This window comes from Schistosoma mansoni (assembly GCF_000237925.1).
Source record: "Schistosoma mansoni, WGS project CABG00000000 data, supercontig 0170, strain Puerto Rico, whole genome shotgun sequence".
NCBI classification, from domain to species: Eukaryota; Metazoa; Platyhelminthes; class Trematoda; order Strigeidida; family Schistosomatidae; genus Schistosoma; species Schistosoma mansoni.
Window position 1 is genome coordinate 439,413 of NW_017386057.1, and position 19,416 is coordinate 458,828.

The following is a 19,416-nucleotide window of genomic DNA, read 5'->3' on the forward strand; positions in this document are numbered from 1 at the left end:
TAGGTAATTTGAAATTGTACATTTATTTCCCTATCTAATTCAGAAGTTTATTAATTAAACTCCATTAAATCAAATTTTATTTATTCTTTTGTTGCATTTTAAAAATTAATCAGCGAAACTGACTCTCAGTTATATATTAACCCTCTATGGACTGCATTGAAATTGAGAAGATGGAAAATAGCTGATTATTTGGTAAGTGGTATAAACATCCTATTATTAAGTGTTTTCTATCCAATTCTACCAAATTTTCGCAGTTTAAACATGAAAAGGTAAGTGCTAAGGGTGTTTTATTCTTGTCAGCATGAAGTTCACCCTATTAGATCTTTACGTGAATGTTGTAACAAGTGATGTCCGAAATCTGATGCTGATACACAGTGTGCTAGGCGCTAACCCCCCCTAACTGACTGTTTGAGTGAGAACATAGATAATTTAGTTATTAATTAATTATGTAATTGTTGATTGTGTAAAGGACCATACGACATTAACTAAGTTCTATGACAACATATGTATGTTCTGTTGCCGGTTAGTCACTCACTGGTGAGCGTACACATATCAGCTTTACAGGACGTTACTAACAGGTGCAGTGATCCAGTAGTAACACCCTCAGCTGCGGCACTGAGTGATTATTATTAGAACTTCCTGCGAGTTGCATCAGTTCCCGTGATATAGAAGATACATTTCTCTGATAAGCACCAACCACCAAAGGGAGATTGGATTACTTAAAAAAACATTTGGAGCTTAGATTGAGTGAGATTATATATCCGTTTATGAAGTCATACTAAACTGAATACTTAAACTGATTTAATAAAGTCTGTTGCATAAAATACCTGGATCACAATTGGTCATACTACATAAAAAACAATGTCTTTTGTGTTTGACATGCATCAAGTCAAATAAATGTAATAAACAGCATGCTCAGTTGAATAGGACACATACTCTAGATGAAAAATCAAACTACGAAATTGTGTTCATTCAAAAATTTCAATAATTCACCTCATTTCTAATTTAATTTTTATTTTTGAAAGTAATCAGTAGTTTGGGTAAATTACTCATTTCGTCACTTTCGTTAATTTTAAAGTATAAACTTTTTATCACTAGGTGAATCATGGAGCTGATGTTAATTCATGGGCACCGTTTAATGAAACAAATGCAAAAATCACTCTACTACATCGGGCAATCCATGAGAATAATGAAGAGGCTGGTGTATTTCTAGTAAAACGGTTAGTGGTGCTGGTATACCTATTTACGTGTTACTGAATGATTTTTTCTTCTTACCCAATATTCGCTACCACTGTACTTAAATTTTGATAATACTTTTTTCAGTGTATTTTTCACATTTTATAGTTGCCTAATGTTAAGGTGTAGGGAAATTCACTATCAGTTGAAACCTTTACTCATAGGTTTCACCTCTGTGCTTGACTGTAATATACCAAACAGAGTGAACTTTCTTTTGACTCAACCACTTTTGCTTAAGTATTTGTTGTTGGTTACTCAAAAGTCGCTTAGATAAATCAGCATATTAATTTTTTTTAACTTCATATTTTTATTGAATATAATTACAATTAGTATGTTTTAAATATTGTCTTATTCAGATTGAAATGGTCTGTGAGCATGATTGTTGTTTGAATTATTAACTTTTTGTTACATTATATACTTAATGGAACTATAGTTCGATAAACTGTTGTAATCATCACAAAACGTATACTTCTATTATTATTATTATTATTATTATTTGTGCCAGGCCCTTTATTGATTATGACTAACTAACAAACTTTCTAAAACCACAAAACGCTGTTTTATAAAATCCTATTTTCCTTCTTATTTTGAATATCACTAAAGTATCGTTATCGTATTTTTCAACAATTCCGGTTTATCATGTATAGTACAAATAAAAGTATAGATATTTGTAAAGATATGTATATCCCACACTAGATTAAATAGTGTTCATTAATTCATGAATGAACCACTATTCATGTCGGAAAACATTAATACCACAGTGGTATTAACTTGCTATTCATCCCGACCTAGCCATCAATTAAAAATTTGTATCTCTTACCTTTATGGATCAGTCACCTCCTGTCCAATAAGATTACTGGTTTTAAAAATGGCGTCAATTATCATTTTTATTTTAAGATAGATGCGAAGAGTTGGTAATTTGTGGGTTAATCACCTCTTTTTCTAACTATGAACCAAAAAATAATGAAGCAAGTGCAAATAATGAATTAGTTTTGAACATGACTATGATCACAGAAAACGCGTTTCTTACTACTTTTTCCTTTAGCGTTTCTGTCTCTAGAAGCTCTAAAGAACACTGTCAATGAAAGAATCCGATTGGGCAACTAATCACTATTTTGTTGCTTATGTTTCGCATTTCCATAAGAATAAGAAATTGTACAGAAATTTTGTGTTTGTCGTATAATGTTGGATTATTATTTGTGGGATTGTGAATGCTATTCTCTAGCAGATGAAAGCTGCGTAGATGTTAATGTTCGGTCAATCGGAGTCTAGAATTTTCAAACCATTGTGTAGAATATTTTCGTACATACACACACTTTGTTAGAATCTATTTTCATTAGTTTTTCTTTCTCAACTGTTATTCTCAAATAATTATTCATTCAGAAACTGTGATGTCAATGCGTGTGCACAGTTTGATTATTCAGTAGATAAGAAAAAATCTGATCATATTATACCAGAATTAGCTCGATCTCCATTGCATATGGCTACTTTAATTGGTATGTGTGAACTTGTTGAAGTACTTATCTCCAGTAATCGTGTATATATTAACCAACAGGTAAATGTCTTTATTGCATCAATAAAAATTTGTATGAATATTTTTAGATTTTTCCCACTTTTTTCCGATTGTTTCTTGTAGCGTGGTATATTTTTGTTTGGTATTTTGCAGCTGAACGTTTTGATCTAGGGTCCTGAGATTATCTATGCATACGTTTGAATTAGCGACTAGGTGAGATCTATGAAATGTATTTCGAAGTTGTTACAAGAATACAAGCTGCTGGGAAGTTGTATTTTGTTTTTAATAATATTATCTCATAAATTTGGTAGAGAATCGGTTAGGCTTATCATTTGGCTTATTTCTGGTTGACCGAGAGTATCAAGGACCACAGCAAACCATAATTAACAGATCCAATGAAAGCCTAAAAATGTCATTTGTATACAAAATTCTTATACTAGACAGATATGATGAATTTTATGTGTAATTTTTAAACATCATAAGATTTACTAACAGTTCATGAATCGAACGAAATCTCATAATTCGTGGAAAATGAAATTTTTATCCATTGTCTTTTACTAACTACACAGTAAAAAATTAGGCATACTGATATCCTAAGAAATGACTGTCAAAGTTCGTCACCCTAATTTATTCATTTTAACATAGTTATTAGAAAATTAGTATCGTGTAAGTCTTCAGTTTTATTGTTAATACGTTAGCAAAACTCATTATACCAAGTCAATATTTATGATCATTGTTTCGAGTCATTATTTCATATATTTGCGAACCTATCTAGCTGCTTACACCAAATCGGCTGTAGCAAGTTTCGAACCTTGTACTCAGTAGTTTAACGCTGGCTAATTTAAACACCTTTTCATTAGCAACTGCTATAATAAATGGTTTACTTAAATTAAATATATTTTTAGTTACTCCTCTGCTCATCTACCTTGAATCCAACCGAGTCTTTTTCTAACGATTATCGGATTTCATCTACACGTACACTATCCATTATCTTTGAACCTAAACCTGTAATTTTTATGAAACCTTACGCTAAACTGTCTGTTGGTCTAAATATACATTGTATGTACTGTAGAAAACAGTAAGTTTTGGTGTTATCATGAAAAAAATTCTAAGAGGGTTATATTTATCATGTTTGGAATAAATTACATCAGTATCATGTCTTTATATATATATATATATATATATATATATATATATATATATATATATATATATATAGATAGATAGATAGATAGATAGATAGATAGATAGATATAGATATATAGATAGATATAGATATATGATGCTGATCATTTTCATGTCATCTTGCTTCATCTAGGATTATAATGGTGAAACTGCCTTACATTTGGCAATCAGATCAAAAAATGAAAAACTTGCCAACCTGTTAATTGAAGCACCACAAATAGATTATACCGTTCGTGATGCACAAGCATACACCGTATTTCATGTAGCCGTGGATTTACGTCAACGTACAATTGCGCAAAATCTTTTGAAAAAAGATCCTTCTTTAGCCTTACAAGTTAGTTACTGGTTAAAAATGAAAGTTTTTTATGCTATATAATTTGAGTTCAGTTATGTGAAATGATTAGCTTTTCATTAACTTTTTAATACCATGCTATTAGTTCGGTTGATTTTGTTACCACATACTTTACATTACGGACTAACCTTAGTTAGACAACCATTTGAAAGTAGGAATCACTGGACAATTGTTTCCTCTCATTATGGGTCTTCTAACCATTGAGGACTTACCACCTTAATGGGGGTCAAATCCTCGACCTTCTTGACTTTCAGAAAGTGTTTAGCCTTTAGACCACTAAGCGTCTGTACAGCGGTTTACATATCTAATTTAAATCAATTCTGGATATTGCCCAACTGTCTTTGTGGCCACTGGAGTTCAACCATGGTGTGAGAAGCAAGTTACCCATGGATGACATTGGAGAATAGTTGCGCGATTTCACGAATGGATTAAAGTTAGATATATAAACCGTTTTATGGCTAGTCAGCAATCTAAAATTTAAGCTCTCGTCATGAGACATGAAGGCCGTAGGTTCAATTAACATTAAGGTAGTGGGTGCCCACTATTTAGGAGTCTCATGCTGGGAAGAAACAGTTATTCAGTCCCTCTTGATTCTCGATGATTGTCTAAGATCAATTCGTGATGTAAACAAATTATTTTAACAATCTCCATAAACCCCCTTTTATTGAAGACTCTTATTGTTCAGCGACTGTGCAAATAAAAATGCATAATATTTGTGTTCGTAACTACAGGAAATAAAAAAAGTCAGCTTATCAATACATAACAGATTTTTTATATATTATGAAAATAGTAGTTTAGTAGTTATGTATTATGTGATTTACCGATAAAATGTATTACAACATACTAACCAATTTGTACATATTTTTCTCACTTCCCAAAATTTGGTCTCTGAATTTGAAATTTAGGGACCTGAAATAGAGAAAATGGAAAAGACGTTTTCACGCCTAATACTTCTAATAGTAATAGTTTTGGGTGTATTCATATGACATATTCAACTGGGAAAGTAAACATCTTTTTGGACCTCTTTCTTAAAAATTGTCTCTTTTATTCATTTTCATTAGCAATGTGTTAAAATTTCAACATAAACATTATCTTCTAATTTCTAATTGTAATATTTTGCATTATGAATAGGTTGATAGTTCAGGACGTAATTTTCTACATACTGCCATAGAAAATTTCGATCGTGAAGCTATTTTTCTTCTTATTCAAATTGGAGTTGATATGAATGCTTGTGTACGTGATGTACATCGTCTCACACCCTTTCATTTAGCAATTAAAACTGGTGTAGATGAGGATATTTTACGTAGTTTGGTAAGATATGAAGATTGTTTTATTTGTAGTATCAGTTTTCCAGTGAATTACCACATAATACCTTAATAATGAGTTATGATATCTCTATAGTCTCCGAGATTAGCCAGTAGAATACTTTACGTTATGCCTAAAAACCTATTTACCGTATTTGATTTTATGGTCACATTAGTACTTAAAGAAATATATTATTTTGGCTACTAATTGAAAATAAATTAGTTAAATAAATCGATTCTTAGTTTAACACGTACATTTGCTCTTTAGCTCTGTTCAGCTTATGCAGTATCTATCATACAGCAATCGACAACACTTGCTATATGTCAATTCACTAGTCTATTCGGGGTTGACTTTTAAAAGGGTATTGACAAACCTTTGATCGGTTCAAGGAATATTTGGTATGATATATTTGGAACAGTTAGTCTAAAATGATGCTCCATATTAACGCCGCTCTAATCCTCTTTATAAATTCTGCTTGAAGTCTCGTCCCTTTTTATGGAGTATAGATAAGTTTTTCCTAACTTTTTTTCGTTTGGGCTTTTACTTAAACATTATGATAAGACAAAATCTATTGCGGTTTGTCTTATGGTGATCTGACCCACATACAGGTTATGTCAAAATTAGTCAAATATTTAGCTTAACCCATTTAGCTAACAGACAATGTTATTTTAAACCATAATAATTTGCTTATATTTTCTATATCTATATTTATACTTACATAAATAAGTATATATGATTGAATGCATGTGATGACCTACGAATGTATTTCTGTTACCCTCGTGAATGTTAGTCCCTTAAACACTCAATGACCCATTCCCATGCAAATAAATATTTGCTTGTTAAACTATGTTCAATATGAATTCATTCTCTCGCCTTGCTGTCTGCTTATCGTATAATTTGAACTGTGCGTTGAAATAAAGTTTTCTGACTACCGCGTTTCGGCTTCTAGAACTCGTACACCATTGGAAATTATAGTAATAACAGTTATCCGGTTGACTGATATACAGAGTATAGGACGATATCTGCCTTATCCATGTTTCTTTTTTGAATTTGCTCTTCTCAGTTGCTTCATGGTTCTTTTGTTTAAGCTCAAGTCTAGGTAGTTGAATTGATCATTATGTTCATATCTCATGCTACAGTTAATGTTTTCATGAGCTTTGTTGAACTGGCAGGCAACTGAGAAGCATGATATATATTGCGATTGTTGTCCTCGCTTTATTTAGATTAATTCTTTTATATAAACTTACTGGTCAACCTAGGATTTGTATTAATTATTCATCCTCTTTTCATACTGTAGAAATGAGGTATACCGTGGAATGTTTACTTTGAGTAGAATGTTTCCTTTTACACATCTAATTGCTGAAATGTATATAGGTTTGTTGTCCCACGGAATTTCGTGTATTCACATATGCTTTACACTGTTATCTACTTTTTTATGTCTACATAAAATTCAGCTTACAGTCCTTTTTTCCCTGAATATTACAAAGATTATCTTATTTTCACCTAAAAATCTTAATTCTTATTTCCATCCATCATTATTTTGAGTGAGTTGTTGTTCTTATTATCAATAGCTTCTTGCCGGTGCATCTATTAACTCACAGACACCACAAAAACAATATGGTCTTCATTTGGCTGTGATTTACAACAGACCGGAATTAGTACATTGTTTATTAGAGAATGGAGCTGACCCCAATGCTCAAGATTCAGAACGTAATACGCGTAAGTATATATAGTCTGTCTCATTGCTAACAGTTTTGCTACTTTCTTATTCCAATCTCTTTTGCTAAGCATCTTGTTAATTTCATCTCGTCTCGCTAATGGGGTATAACAACATTCGGATTTCGTAATTTCGTCAACCTTTCCGATCACAGACGAACGAACGAAAAATTATTTTTCAATAAATCTCTTTTAAAAGTTTACTTGTAATAGATAGTATTGACTAAGGTAGGTGGCTTTGCCCTTAGTCCAGTCGCGAAACTGACATCAAGTAGACAGTCATTAGAGAACATTACCATCTTTAAAATGAAGTTTAGTCTAAGAAAGTGCATACAACTTATTTAGAACCTCTTTCTAAACCTGGCTTTATGTCGTGATATAAAATAGTTATCATATCCAAAATCACTACTTATACATTTTTAAGTTACTTTGAATTGATCAGTATATGGAAAATAATAGATGTAAAAGTGTAAATAGTAGTAGATTTTGGCCTTCGTTTAACGAATATAGGGGTTGTAGAAACATGCTAAACTGTAATGAATTTAATAACAACCTTTTGAGACATCATTTTCAGTAAATCTTGATTTATAGCTCTAACCCTAGTTAGAACCAATGGGAAGCGTAACACTAGATTTTCTAAAGACAAATGACTTATTTAATTCACTGATATTCCGGTGAGTCTCATCAGTAATCTGCTTTATCCCCATTATTCTACCTGTAAAGTTTACAAAGTGCTGAGTTCAGTCATTTTAAGCGCAAAACTCTTAACCGTTAAATTTTCGATACAGATTTATATCTTATTTATTTGGATTCAAGCTAGTTAGTCTCCGTACACTAAATATTACTTATAACATATGACATGAACTTATTTTTACTTATCATTATTATGTGTCAATTACTCAGTTATTTCATGATCAAAAAATATCTGTTATTTCTATGTAAGCATTACATTTAGCTGTTCGACATGCTAGAGTGGATTGTCTTGTAAAAATGCTCAATCATCCCTCTACAAATTGTTATTGTATAAATATCAGGTTAGTTTCTATCATTCTAATAATAATAATCTTGTGGACATATTGCAATTTAATTGTAATTCTTTAAAAATAATCTCGCTTGTATGTTTTTATCTCACAAATTTAACATTCGTATATGGATTGTGAAAAGTGATTTCCACTGTATTTGTTCATCAGTAATTCTTATGAAGTATCACAACTATCAAAAGCAAAGTAAAATCACGATGGTACATGGCTATGAATATCTAAGCACTTTTTTATAACGTGAACTAACAACGTCATAAGATTTATACTTGTGTATAACTTTTGATTTTACCATAATTCCGTCCAAACAGGGAAAAAATTCTGTCCATGACTTTCAAGTGACTTGTTAACGTTTATTTAAATTACGTCAAAGGCCACGTATGAGTTAGTATTAAATGTCATATGTTACGGTATATGTACTAATTAGGATCTCACAAAACCAGTTGTCTTGCAAATTTTTACTTTTCCATCACAATAAACATATTTTTGGAACCTCAGTGCCAGGTTTTTGTACTTTACTCCCATCTTAATCCCTTTCAATAAACAATCCAACATGGAATTGAACATCCTCACTTCTCCAGCACACTCTTTTATCATATACTGGCTGACTACTAATGAGTAGCTAAAAACTGTTTAGTAAAATTCTTTGAGTGATGACAATTTTTTGTTTGTAAACTCCCATATGATGATGTCGCAGCTCGTGTCGATTTATTCATCATAGTCTTTAGAATAAAGTTAACGCTGTTAAATCACCCACTTGATGCTTATATTTCACCGATCTTCATATGAACTATAAATATTTATGATTGAAATCATGAACCGTTCAATATTAGATCGCTATTAAAAACCTGGAAACACTGGATGACCGTTTCGTCCTAGAATGGGACTCTTCAACAGTGCGCGTCCACGATCCCGCATGCCGGACTCAAACCCATGGATTTATGCCTCGTGCGCGAACGTCTAACTTCTTTATCACCAAGTAGGCGTCCAACACTGGTAATGTTTAACTTAAATCAATCTACGCTATTGCTTCCAGGTTTTCAGTGGTGGTCTACATTAATCGATTCATGATCTCAATCAAAACTCAACAATGTTCACAATTCTATACTGACAAATACTTATGAATCCATAATTTGTGTAGAGGTCAATTGCCGATTCATTTGCTGGCTCAACATCAAGGTCCAGTCAGTGTTGAAATGCTTGAGTATTTATTGGAGATATCTGTTGCCAATCAAATCAATGCCCAAGATGCTGCTGGCAATACTCGTGAGTAATTTACATCAGTAGTACTTATGGTATGATACTCTCATGGTTTCTTTGTTCTTTTAATATTAACTCGATATCTTAATAGGAATCTGTTTAGCATGTAGTGCCGCGATTCGTTAATCGTTCGTTTCGATAATCGATATAATTCTAATCTTAACGGCGCGTAAAATCAGAAGACAAAGGATAGCAGCAACTACAGTTTATTGTCGAATAACTCAGGTCAGAAAGTTAACAACACCTGAGCGAATAATAACGAGCGAGTGAACAGGCGAATAAGCGAAGGAAGCGAACGAGGCGGAAATGACATGCAGTGGAGATGGCTGGGAAGCCAACTCAATTTAAGCAAGCGTTAATCAACATTTATAGTCGAACAAAAATGAGTGACAGACATATGATGAATAAGATACGAAGTGTACACATATATGCTCATATAAAAGTATAGTCAAGGTCAATAAGCGAATAATGAACAAGATCAAAATATGACTCATAATGGATAGGCGAATTGGCTTGGCCAGCAACTAGAATAAAGTATATGGGCTTAACATATACACCGATACTACAAGTAATTCGTTCATAATTTGATAATTATCATATTGGAACTGTAGAGGAAACTCTCGAAAGTGAATAGAATCCAATAGAAATATTACTTTATTCAATAAATTTATAACATCGTAGTCAGTCGATCTTATCTAACAAGTCTATAATGTAAAACGTTTAATTTCGTTGAAACCAATTCAAGTTAGACCATCATTGAAAACCTGGGAGCGCATCTATGACCTGGGGCGTAGGAATCAAATTCGGGAACTTTTGTCAAGCCCTCCAACGTTTAACCTCTAGATCACTGAATCACTCTCCAGTTATGTCAATGTGTAGCTTCAACCAATCCACGATTTCGCACGATCATCTTCCACTGTCTTCAATAGGTAGCTGCCTCACACCCGACACGATTAAGTTCCACCGTTCACAGCTTTTTATCCATTTTCTCCCTTAAGTTCATAAACCGTAGTTTATACGTTGATCATACAAAAAAGTTAGTGCATAAGAACTATGTTTATTTTATGTAATATTGATTTCTACTCTATTTTATTTTGTCATATACACGCAAATGCATACAAATCTGCATTGTTTAATAATGCATTTGTTTGTTTGCTTACTTACTGGTTTTCTCCCCATACCACTTTTCTCCTATTCTCTTACTAATCATATTAGCATATTAATTTTTTTGTGTTTGTCCAACAATATTTGTTTATCTCACATGTATTCAATAATCTAGGTTAATGTAATAAAGTTTTTCTCTCTTGATAATTCATTTCTTATTCAATATTTAAGTTGACATGTTTATTCAATTACTTCTTGTTCGTGTTTCTTTTATCAGAAACCATTAGCGAATAATTCAGTTGTTGATTTCACCTATTTTTAGTATGACTTGACAAAAAATATTGAGAATCAAGAAGAATGTTTTGCTCTAAATGTCCCAACTACTTCAATTGAGGTGAATGAGTTACGTATTATGTATATTCAATCACCCCCTACCCCAACCGAGCATATTTTCTTATGTAGGAGGAGTTGGCTAGAAGAAAACTGGAGAGAGCAAAGCTATAATGTGCCACCAGTCCATGAAGTCACTAACAGTTGAACTAAGCCATGTAGGTACGTACAGACCATCGTGTTTCAGTCCGTAAATCTACCATGATTAATGGTTAGTGACTTTAAATGACATCTATTAAAGTTTTTCTGAATGGCGTAGGTGCATATTGACTTCCTATCTTGCCCTACTTCATAAGCATCATGATTCATCTTAGTTTTACTGTTTTACCAATTCGTGTTTTCTCGAATCGTAAAGATAGATACATTCTGTCTTTGTCTAATCTTGGATCCTGAGTCTGAAAGTCTTTCTTTTTTTCCTCTCCACTTAATTGTTTCCACTGCTACTAATGCTGTTACTACTTCTACTAATCTGCAATTCGGCTTGATAACTCGGTCTTGCTTTGTTAATGTTGTAAGAGAACTTGAATCGATGCACATATGTGGCACGGTCAACTCTGCATAACCAACTATTATGATTTTAGGTTTTAGAAAAGTCCTTAATGACTAATATTCAGGTGAAGTGTATCACTTACAGGTACAAAAGATAAATTATATAACAATACAAATTCTTTTTTGTCAATAAATATTTAATTATTATGCGAATACTTATATAGTAATTTGAATAAATCTTCTCAAATTCACCTTTTCTTCAATCGATAGGTTCTGAACCTAGGTGGTTGTTACTTATTTGCAAGATAAATCTAAAGTCTCAAGCAAAATCGTCATCACGTTGTGGTTTGAATCATCACTCAATGTTACAGCTGGCGATGTTAAAATTGAGTCATTCAACGCATTTATCAACTCGCAATATGACTAATATATTTACTCTTATTGATCATTGATTATCAACCTGTGTGCATGTTGCCTATGAAGTTTTATTGATCATGCTGTAAAGTGACCAGCAGTTCGACTTACTCATAGTGTAGACTGTTTTCGGATTTTAGTTTGAGTGGTTACCTTCAGATATTTGACAGCGGAACATAGTTCACACAATGATGAGTTGCTTAGATTTGTCGTAAAAGTGAAACTTATTCGTTAAAATTCGATCAACGCAAGAGACTAGCCCAAACCCAATAACTGCTTAATCAGCGCAGTTGTTTTATTAATTACAGTTATCAGTTAGTTTGTCTTACAGTTTGATAGGTTTAGCATACTTCAAATGGCTGCCGCAATTTTTAGAATGGCATTGGAATGTCTTAGGGAAACCACCTAATTTTATTTATTGGCTTTTATTTCGCCTGAAAGTTTCTGACTTACTGGATACAGATAGTTGTTTTATACACGAACTTTGCTGTTCAAAAACCTGTCGATAAAATGATCTCGAAAAATATTTACTGACTTTTTGGTTGTAATCGTTTAAATATCCTAATCATATTAAAAGACTAATATTTGAACGAATAGTATTAGTCTTTTTAGTTGTAGTTAAATTTTGAAGTTCATCCCGTTATTGTAACGTAAAGTTGAGTAAAGTTGCAGTCCTAACACGTCGATGGGAAGATTCAAACAAACAATACTAAATGAATTTAAACTTCATTCCATCGCACAAGCAAGTGGCTATCGGGACTCAATGGCGATGGCGTTTGAAGCGAGAGGTACTGGGTTCGAGTCCCAGAGTGACAAATCAACTCTGAGATGCAGGTACATCCAGCTGACGAGTCCCAAATAGGACGAAACGCGCGTCCTAGATTCCACTGCTAGCCACTATCCATCTCTGCTTACCATGCTTGTGAATTAAGGCTATATCGAGGCAATACGCACAGTATGCACATATGCCAATAAGAGACTGACCAGTTGCAGTCCTAAACATCAATGGGAAGATTCAAACAAACAATACTAAATGAATGTAAAGTTGAGTTGTTAATTGAAAATTTACGAGTTATTTTCACGTCATTTGTTTGTTCTAAGGGTTATATTCTTATTTGCAAGTAAACTGTTAACCAACGAAGTTCGACTTCGTCAAAAACATAATATTATATTCAATGTTATTTTAGCAAACATTTAGTCAGTCATTGTTAGTATAAAGGTGGATCTGTTAGAGATGTAACAACAATCATATAAACATAAAAGCTGAATATTTGAGTAAATTTATCCAAGAAAAGCCATTATCTGATGTTTGTTCATCATTGTCTGACGTCTTTTACTGAACTATAATAAAGCGAAAGATTCTGGGAAGTTACTTCATCTTAGTTTGTGCTTTTGAATTAGTGCCCATCCACAACCTCACACGTATATGATCCTCATCTCAGAAATGGAAATTATTTCAAGGATGCATTTATTGAATGTTCGTGGAAAAAGATGTCACTCATTTTGTTTCACTTCTCAATATTAATTTCTTCTTACATATCACTAATTCCTTGGTTTTTCTAGGTAAAAATAATGATATTTGATGTTTGCAATAAGTTTCGATTTTATTGTTTTGTTTTGTTCTGTTTTCCCCATCTTTTTCAGCATTAATTCTCGCATATCAAGCAGAGAACATATCACTTTGTACCGCATTACTTCAAGCAGGTGCATCTTTAGGAATTCTGAATTATGAAGGGGATACTGTGTTTAGCTTAAATAAAAAGAAATATAAAAGTTCAACTCCTGGACGTGTTCTTTCACAATTACTAGGTACTTTTTTCCTTGAAATTCAAATGTTTTATCTAGTTGTTCTTCTTTTTAGACATTTTCCAATACACCACACTTTCGACTCTCGCGAGTCAATAAAATATTTTTAGAATTTATTTCCATGCTCCATCATGTTCCTGTTGTAGAGACATGTCATTATAGGAATACGAATATTTGGTAATGAATGCTCTTTAAATTATTGTATGGTAGAACTGGTCAAATCGAATACTAGTACTGTTATATATGCGCTGGTGATTGATACTTTCCAATATCTTTTACTATGTAAGGGTACTTTTTCCTGGAGGACCTATTAAAGAAACAGATTTAATACTGAAAATACTTTCTATGTGAGAGAGTGACCTCAGAGCCAAGAATGACAGCTGTTTGGCACCATTCAAGGACAATTTTTTCAGAAAGTTTTTACTGTGATAAATCTTTTTAAACTGACGATGCTTGATATCCATGAAACAAGGATGTAAATGATATTTTATGGCTGACCTTTAATGACTCGTCCTTCCGTTTGTGAGAATGCAACCTAGCTATAGAGGTTTACTATCCCTGAGAAACTGGTAATGTACCTTAATACAGTCATTAGTACCACTTCGTCCTTGGACCTCAAATCCACTATTCCTATTTTTACTGATCTTTAACCAACTTGTCGGAAATGGAAGGACCTCTAAGAACAACTGTTCCAGGTAACATAATTCTAATGGATAGTCGCGATAGACAATCCTGACCAGTATAGTAAGCGTAGTGAACATGAACACAAGTGGGGACTATTCGAATGTATTTGAATGCAAAATTACAGAATTCCTTAGTAAAATCTGAAAATCACACAGTAAATACTTCATTTGCAAATCATCAGTCAATCGTCTGAGATTTCATTGTTCCTTCGTTTCTACACTAATCGTTCTCTGTTCTTGTTCTCTTTTCTTCGATCTTCTTAACCTTCTGTGGCCAGGCGTTTCTTTTTCGGTTGTTGATACATACTACTTATATCTGTCGACATCAGTAGCACACACCATATAAGTACTGTGGTCAAGAAAACGATTGAATAACTGAACAATAAACCCACGAGGCTTCTTGTGGCGTTTTGCAAAGAATCTCTTCTTATTGAAACCTTACGTCTATGAAGGTTTTGTTAATTTTTTGTTACCTGTTAGTTTACACCAGCTGATTGGAAGCAAAACAATACACCGTAATTATTTCAAAATTTCAGAATAAAAGCTCTGTACCAATATAAATGAAATAGCCACGTCTGTTAGATGAAAAAGTGTGTTTAAATTTACTGAAATAACCTCAACAGTATATTTTAATAAAGAAATATTTTGTTTTATGATAAACTGATTAAATTTAATTGCTCACGTTTATCTATTTGGTTTTGGCTATTAAAGTGAATTTTTTCAAATGAAAATTATTAGATTCACTTATTCAAGAACCTCGATGGGAAGATGGTTCTGTTTGTATCGAATGTGGCGTGAAGTTTGGTATAACTAACAGAAAACATCACTGGTATGTAATTCATTGTAATCTAAAATTTGTTTTTTGTTACTTGTGTATCTAATTTCTTCATTGGTATGATAAACAAAAGTGAAGGTTTAGTGATTCGTTTTGTGATCTTGATCTTTGACCAGTCATTTGATGACTACTTCAATCGTTTGCTGGTGTATTTAACTATGGAATCTCATGTACATAATTCTTTATTAATATTTTGTTCTCAGTTCTATATTTACTTCGTAATAAATCGAAAGTGTTGATAACCACTATTTATATATAGTAAATCAAGACATTATTAATATTAAAAATACAGTTTTCCGATCATAGCTTGATGAACCATATATTTCATTTTTCGTGCGACATTCGCGATCAGTGATTAGAAACTTTGACATACCCAAGAATCCTTCACTATTGTACATATGCATTCATTCGTTTTATTCTCCTTTAAATTGCAGTACTCGCTCATACATACGCTTCAATTATCTTTCCGAAATATGCTTTCCGTGTTCAATCTTTATTATTATGACTGGTACAGCCTTATTTCAGTCTCTTTTACGATTCGTTATCGCAATTGTTATGCTGACTAATGACCGACATTCGTAAGTTAGATGATCATTTATGTAACTTTTCTACCCATCGCTGAGACCTCAAACGGATGAATAATTGCACAGAATCCTTCTTTTACGAACAATCACTGCCTTCAGCAGTTTATGTCGCTCAGAAAGTGTAAATATTAATAACAAGAACAAATGATATTGTTACTTCTGGTTATTATGCTTTTCACTGTCTTCTGATCCAACCCGGATCCATGTATGAGGATCAAACAATGGAACTTCGATACGAACAAACAAATTTTAACAGTTCCAAACTCCAATGTCATTGACATTAGTCTTATTAATTTCACCTCATTGTGCCAATATTGTATGGTAACTTGACTCAATACGCATAAGTAGCAGGCTCTATGTCGATGATAATCGATTGACTAAATTCATTATTCAATAGCACTAACTTCTGTGTTAAAAATGCAATTGATTTACAAAGTACGAGTATCTGTATTCATCTTTGAACCATACACTTTGATTGAGATCTCTTTGATCGGTAATCATCGGCTTCTTCAACCGAAGTAAGTGTAGAATCCTAACCAGTTTAACCACTAGGAACCACTACTCTGTACGCATTTGGATTTTTTTAATCTCTTTCAACCCAATATATCAGTTTCGTATTATCTGTACTGTCAATATTAAATCAAATCACTAAACTACTCAAAATTGTAATATATTTCACTATTCTTGTTGCACATTTATTTAATGACGAACGTGATCCTCACATTTCTCTCTTTCTTTTCTAGTCGTCACTGTGGACGTTTACTTTGTGCTCAATGTTCAGCATTCGAAGTACCAATTGTAAAATATGAACTTTCTAAACCAGTTCGAGTATGTGAAGTTTGTTTTAATTTCCTGAATAATCCATTCTAGCATATCCATATAACTGACAATTATAATTTTGAGTCATTCTCCTATAGATTTCATATATATATTATTCCTTATCATTTATGACTTACTTTCGATCTCTTTCATATCAAGTTTGTCTTTGTTGATTTCTTATTTTTAATTGGTAATTTTAAACAAAGATGAATATACATATATATGTATTGTGTGGATAAATGATATTGATGATTTCTTTTATTTATGAATTAATCACCATTAAACTGACAGTTTGTTTACTTGATGCAATACATAATATATGCAAGTAATTGTTTTCTTGAAAATTCATTTATTTTGTTTACTTCTGTTTTGAATGTTTGTCTGAGAGTACGTTCTGAATGTTCTTCTTGTTCTTTTGATTCAATTAGAATTTCCTGTTTCTAAGTTATTATTATTATTTTGTTCTTTATATTTGTGATTTATGTTAAACTTTTATGAGAAATAAACCAAAAGAGATTGTTCTTGAAGATTTGATCAACTTTTATTTGGAAGGAATAAATATTGATGATTGATATTTTCTTTGTTTTCAAATAATGAAATAAGGATCACTGAATAGCTTTTTTGTTTTGAATTGTGATTTATAGAAATAAATTATGTATAACAGGTCGAATTCTTTCTTCATCTACTTTTGTTTAGTTTAGCCAGGTAGAGTATCACTAGTCTTTGAACAATTAGTATGGCTCGATACCAAACATATAATACTGTGCCTTGGTAAGTGAACTACAGGTACATCAGTATATCCATATTCAATAATTTTAATTTACTGAAGTATATATATATATATATAACTTCATAAAATATTAAACAAATTTCAAAATGTTTAGAAATAATCCAGTTGATGAATTATGTTCTTATTAGATAAAAAACATTCTTTGGGTTTGGTTAAAATTGTCTTTTCATAAGCGATTATACTTATAAAAATTATCTTCATAGTTGAAAGCGTAAGTTAATTGAAGCTAGACCATCAAGGAAAACCTGGATGCACTGGACGGCCGTTTTGTCCTACTGTGGGACTCCTCAACAGTGCGCATCCACGACCTCGCCTCTCGAGATTCGAACCCAGGACCTATCAGTCTCGCGCTCGAGCACTTAACCAATAGACCACTGAGTCAGCATCCGATGGTGTTTATGTCTAACCAATCCACAAAGTTGAGCAACCGTTCAATTGACTCACGCTTTCAACTACTAAATCTCCACAAAACCCCTTCTGATTATAAAAATAATTGTCAAGAATTTCACTTGGAAGATTTCTGCAAACGATATAGTTATCACTTAAGTTTTACTATTTGTTTTGTTTATTTACATTTGTTTTCTTATTACTTAATCACGTAGAAAAGTGAAACTTATGATTTTAGTTTGGTTACTGATGTGAATAAACTTGGACGAAGTGCCTGTAGTTGAGTGAACATTAAATTCTGCATGTTAGTGGTGAATGGTTGTTTCATTTTATTTCTAGAACAGTTGAACAACTAATTAGTTTTGAAGACAGATTATCTACTCTTTGAAATTTATTTAAACACATAAACATTAGTGCGAGAAGACATCAAATACATATGCGTTACACCTTGTCATTCGGCTTGTATGGGGGCTGGAATGCTGTCTGGGAGGGACCTCTCTGAGCCTTTGACCTACAAGTCCAATCCACAAGGCAGTGGAACAACGTTAGAAGGTGCAGTACGATGGTAGCCAGTGACCAACAATAGGTTCATACGCCGTTTGTTCCTTCAGGATACTGGGGCCCATGTACAACATCGGTTTGGAATCAGTATTTTTAAACCCCCCTCGATAGACCCTTCGTGTCCACTAACTCGGTTACAGCGTCTTACATTTGCCTTTCGTCCTCTCAATTTCATAAACAACACTCCCGCCACGAGAAGGCGGTGAGTAGAACTTCCGTGGTAGTAAATTTATACGCATGGCGATGTGAGAGAATTTCAAGAAGAAGAGTCGACTACCCTCCCTTGGTCGTACCGAAGTGTTTGGGGGGACAAAAGAACGAGACAAATTTGTTGAAATATTGTCGTAACAGCCGAACTAGTAGAATAAGGGTTCGAGGTTTGCTGACTACTGAAAGCATTTATAAGACATCTTTTGAATAGCCGCAACTTGAATATGTGTTAAAGAAATGTTTGTAATATTACTGGTAAACTGGTACTGAGGTATCCTCGACTTATCAAAATTTATAGTGTTGAATAAAGCAGTCATTATGAATATTATTATTGGGCCGCTCAGCTCAAAGACGTCTGTCAACTGTACAGATGGTAGTTAGTTTAGGTCTATTCCGTATGTATAAGAAATTGATTCTTATTGAATCACTAGGACTCATATTTCTGAAATTTAGTTTCTTCCAAAGATCATATTAAATAGTTTCGATTGCGCCGGATCCTACTCACTTTCCTAAAATTAAATAGAAGAAATCGGTACTTTATATATTTCTATTTATGTGGAGCATAATCTGTTGACGAGAGGAAGGAAATTTTCCCCTCTTCAGTTTGTAAATTGGTATCTTTTAGTAACTTTTATCGTCAATAGTTATATCAATCAGTAAGTTTACAATTAGGTATCGGACATCATAGGTATGCGTATTCCTATTTTGCCTAAAATCATGTGGACATAATGTCAAGATTC

At 32.8% G+C, this 19,416-nt stretch overlaps 2 protein-coding genes across 3 annotated transcripts in view; one reads left to right on the plus strand and one right to left on the minus strand.

Annotated features, from left to right (window-relative positions):
• Smp_132450.1 (ankyrin repeat and fyve domain containing,putative) overlaps positions 1-17,013 on the plus strand; it is a gene marked incomplete at its 5' end in the record, with an annotated part of 32,663 nt that extends 15,650 nt beyond the window's left edge. Inside the window, 11 exons of one of the 2 annotated variants that reach the window (XM_018796843.1) lie at positions 114-192; positions 1,099-1,220; positions 2,620-2,791; positions 4,068-4,268; positions 5,418-5,597; positions 7,163-7,310; positions 8,251-8,341; positions 9,486-9,610; positions 13,646-13,810; positions 15,229-15,319; positions 16,653-17,013. In XM_018796843.1, coding sequence (XP_018646852.1) covers positions 114-192; positions 1,099-1,220; positions 2,620-2,791; positions 4,068-4,268; positions 5,418-5,597; positions 7,163-7,310; positions 8,251-8,341; positions 9,486-9,610; positions 13,646-13,810; positions 15,229-15,319; positions 16,653-16,779 — 1,501 coding nt within the window. In that variant the 3' untranslated portion in view covers positions 16,780-17,013. Of the gene's footprint in view, positions 1-113; positions 193-1,098; positions 1,221-2,619; positions 2,792-4,067; positions 4,269-5,417; positions 5,598-7,162; positions 7,311-8,250; positions 8,342-9,485; positions 9,640-11,857; positions 12,264-13,645; positions 13,811-15,228; positions 15,320-16,652 lie in introns of those variants that run through there. The other variant, XM_018796854.1, reaches the window with a different exon arrangement.
• On the minus strand, positions 16,038-16,190 carry Smp_204890 (unnamed protein product; the record flags this gene model as incomplete). Its single annotated transcript, XM_018796865.1, has 1 exon — positions 16,038-16,190. The coding sequence occupies one exon, from the start codon at positions 16,188-16,190 to the stop codon at positions 16,038-16,040; it is 153 nt and encodes a 50-aa protein (XP_018646853.1).
• Positions 17,014-19,416: the final 2,403 nt, after the last annotated feature.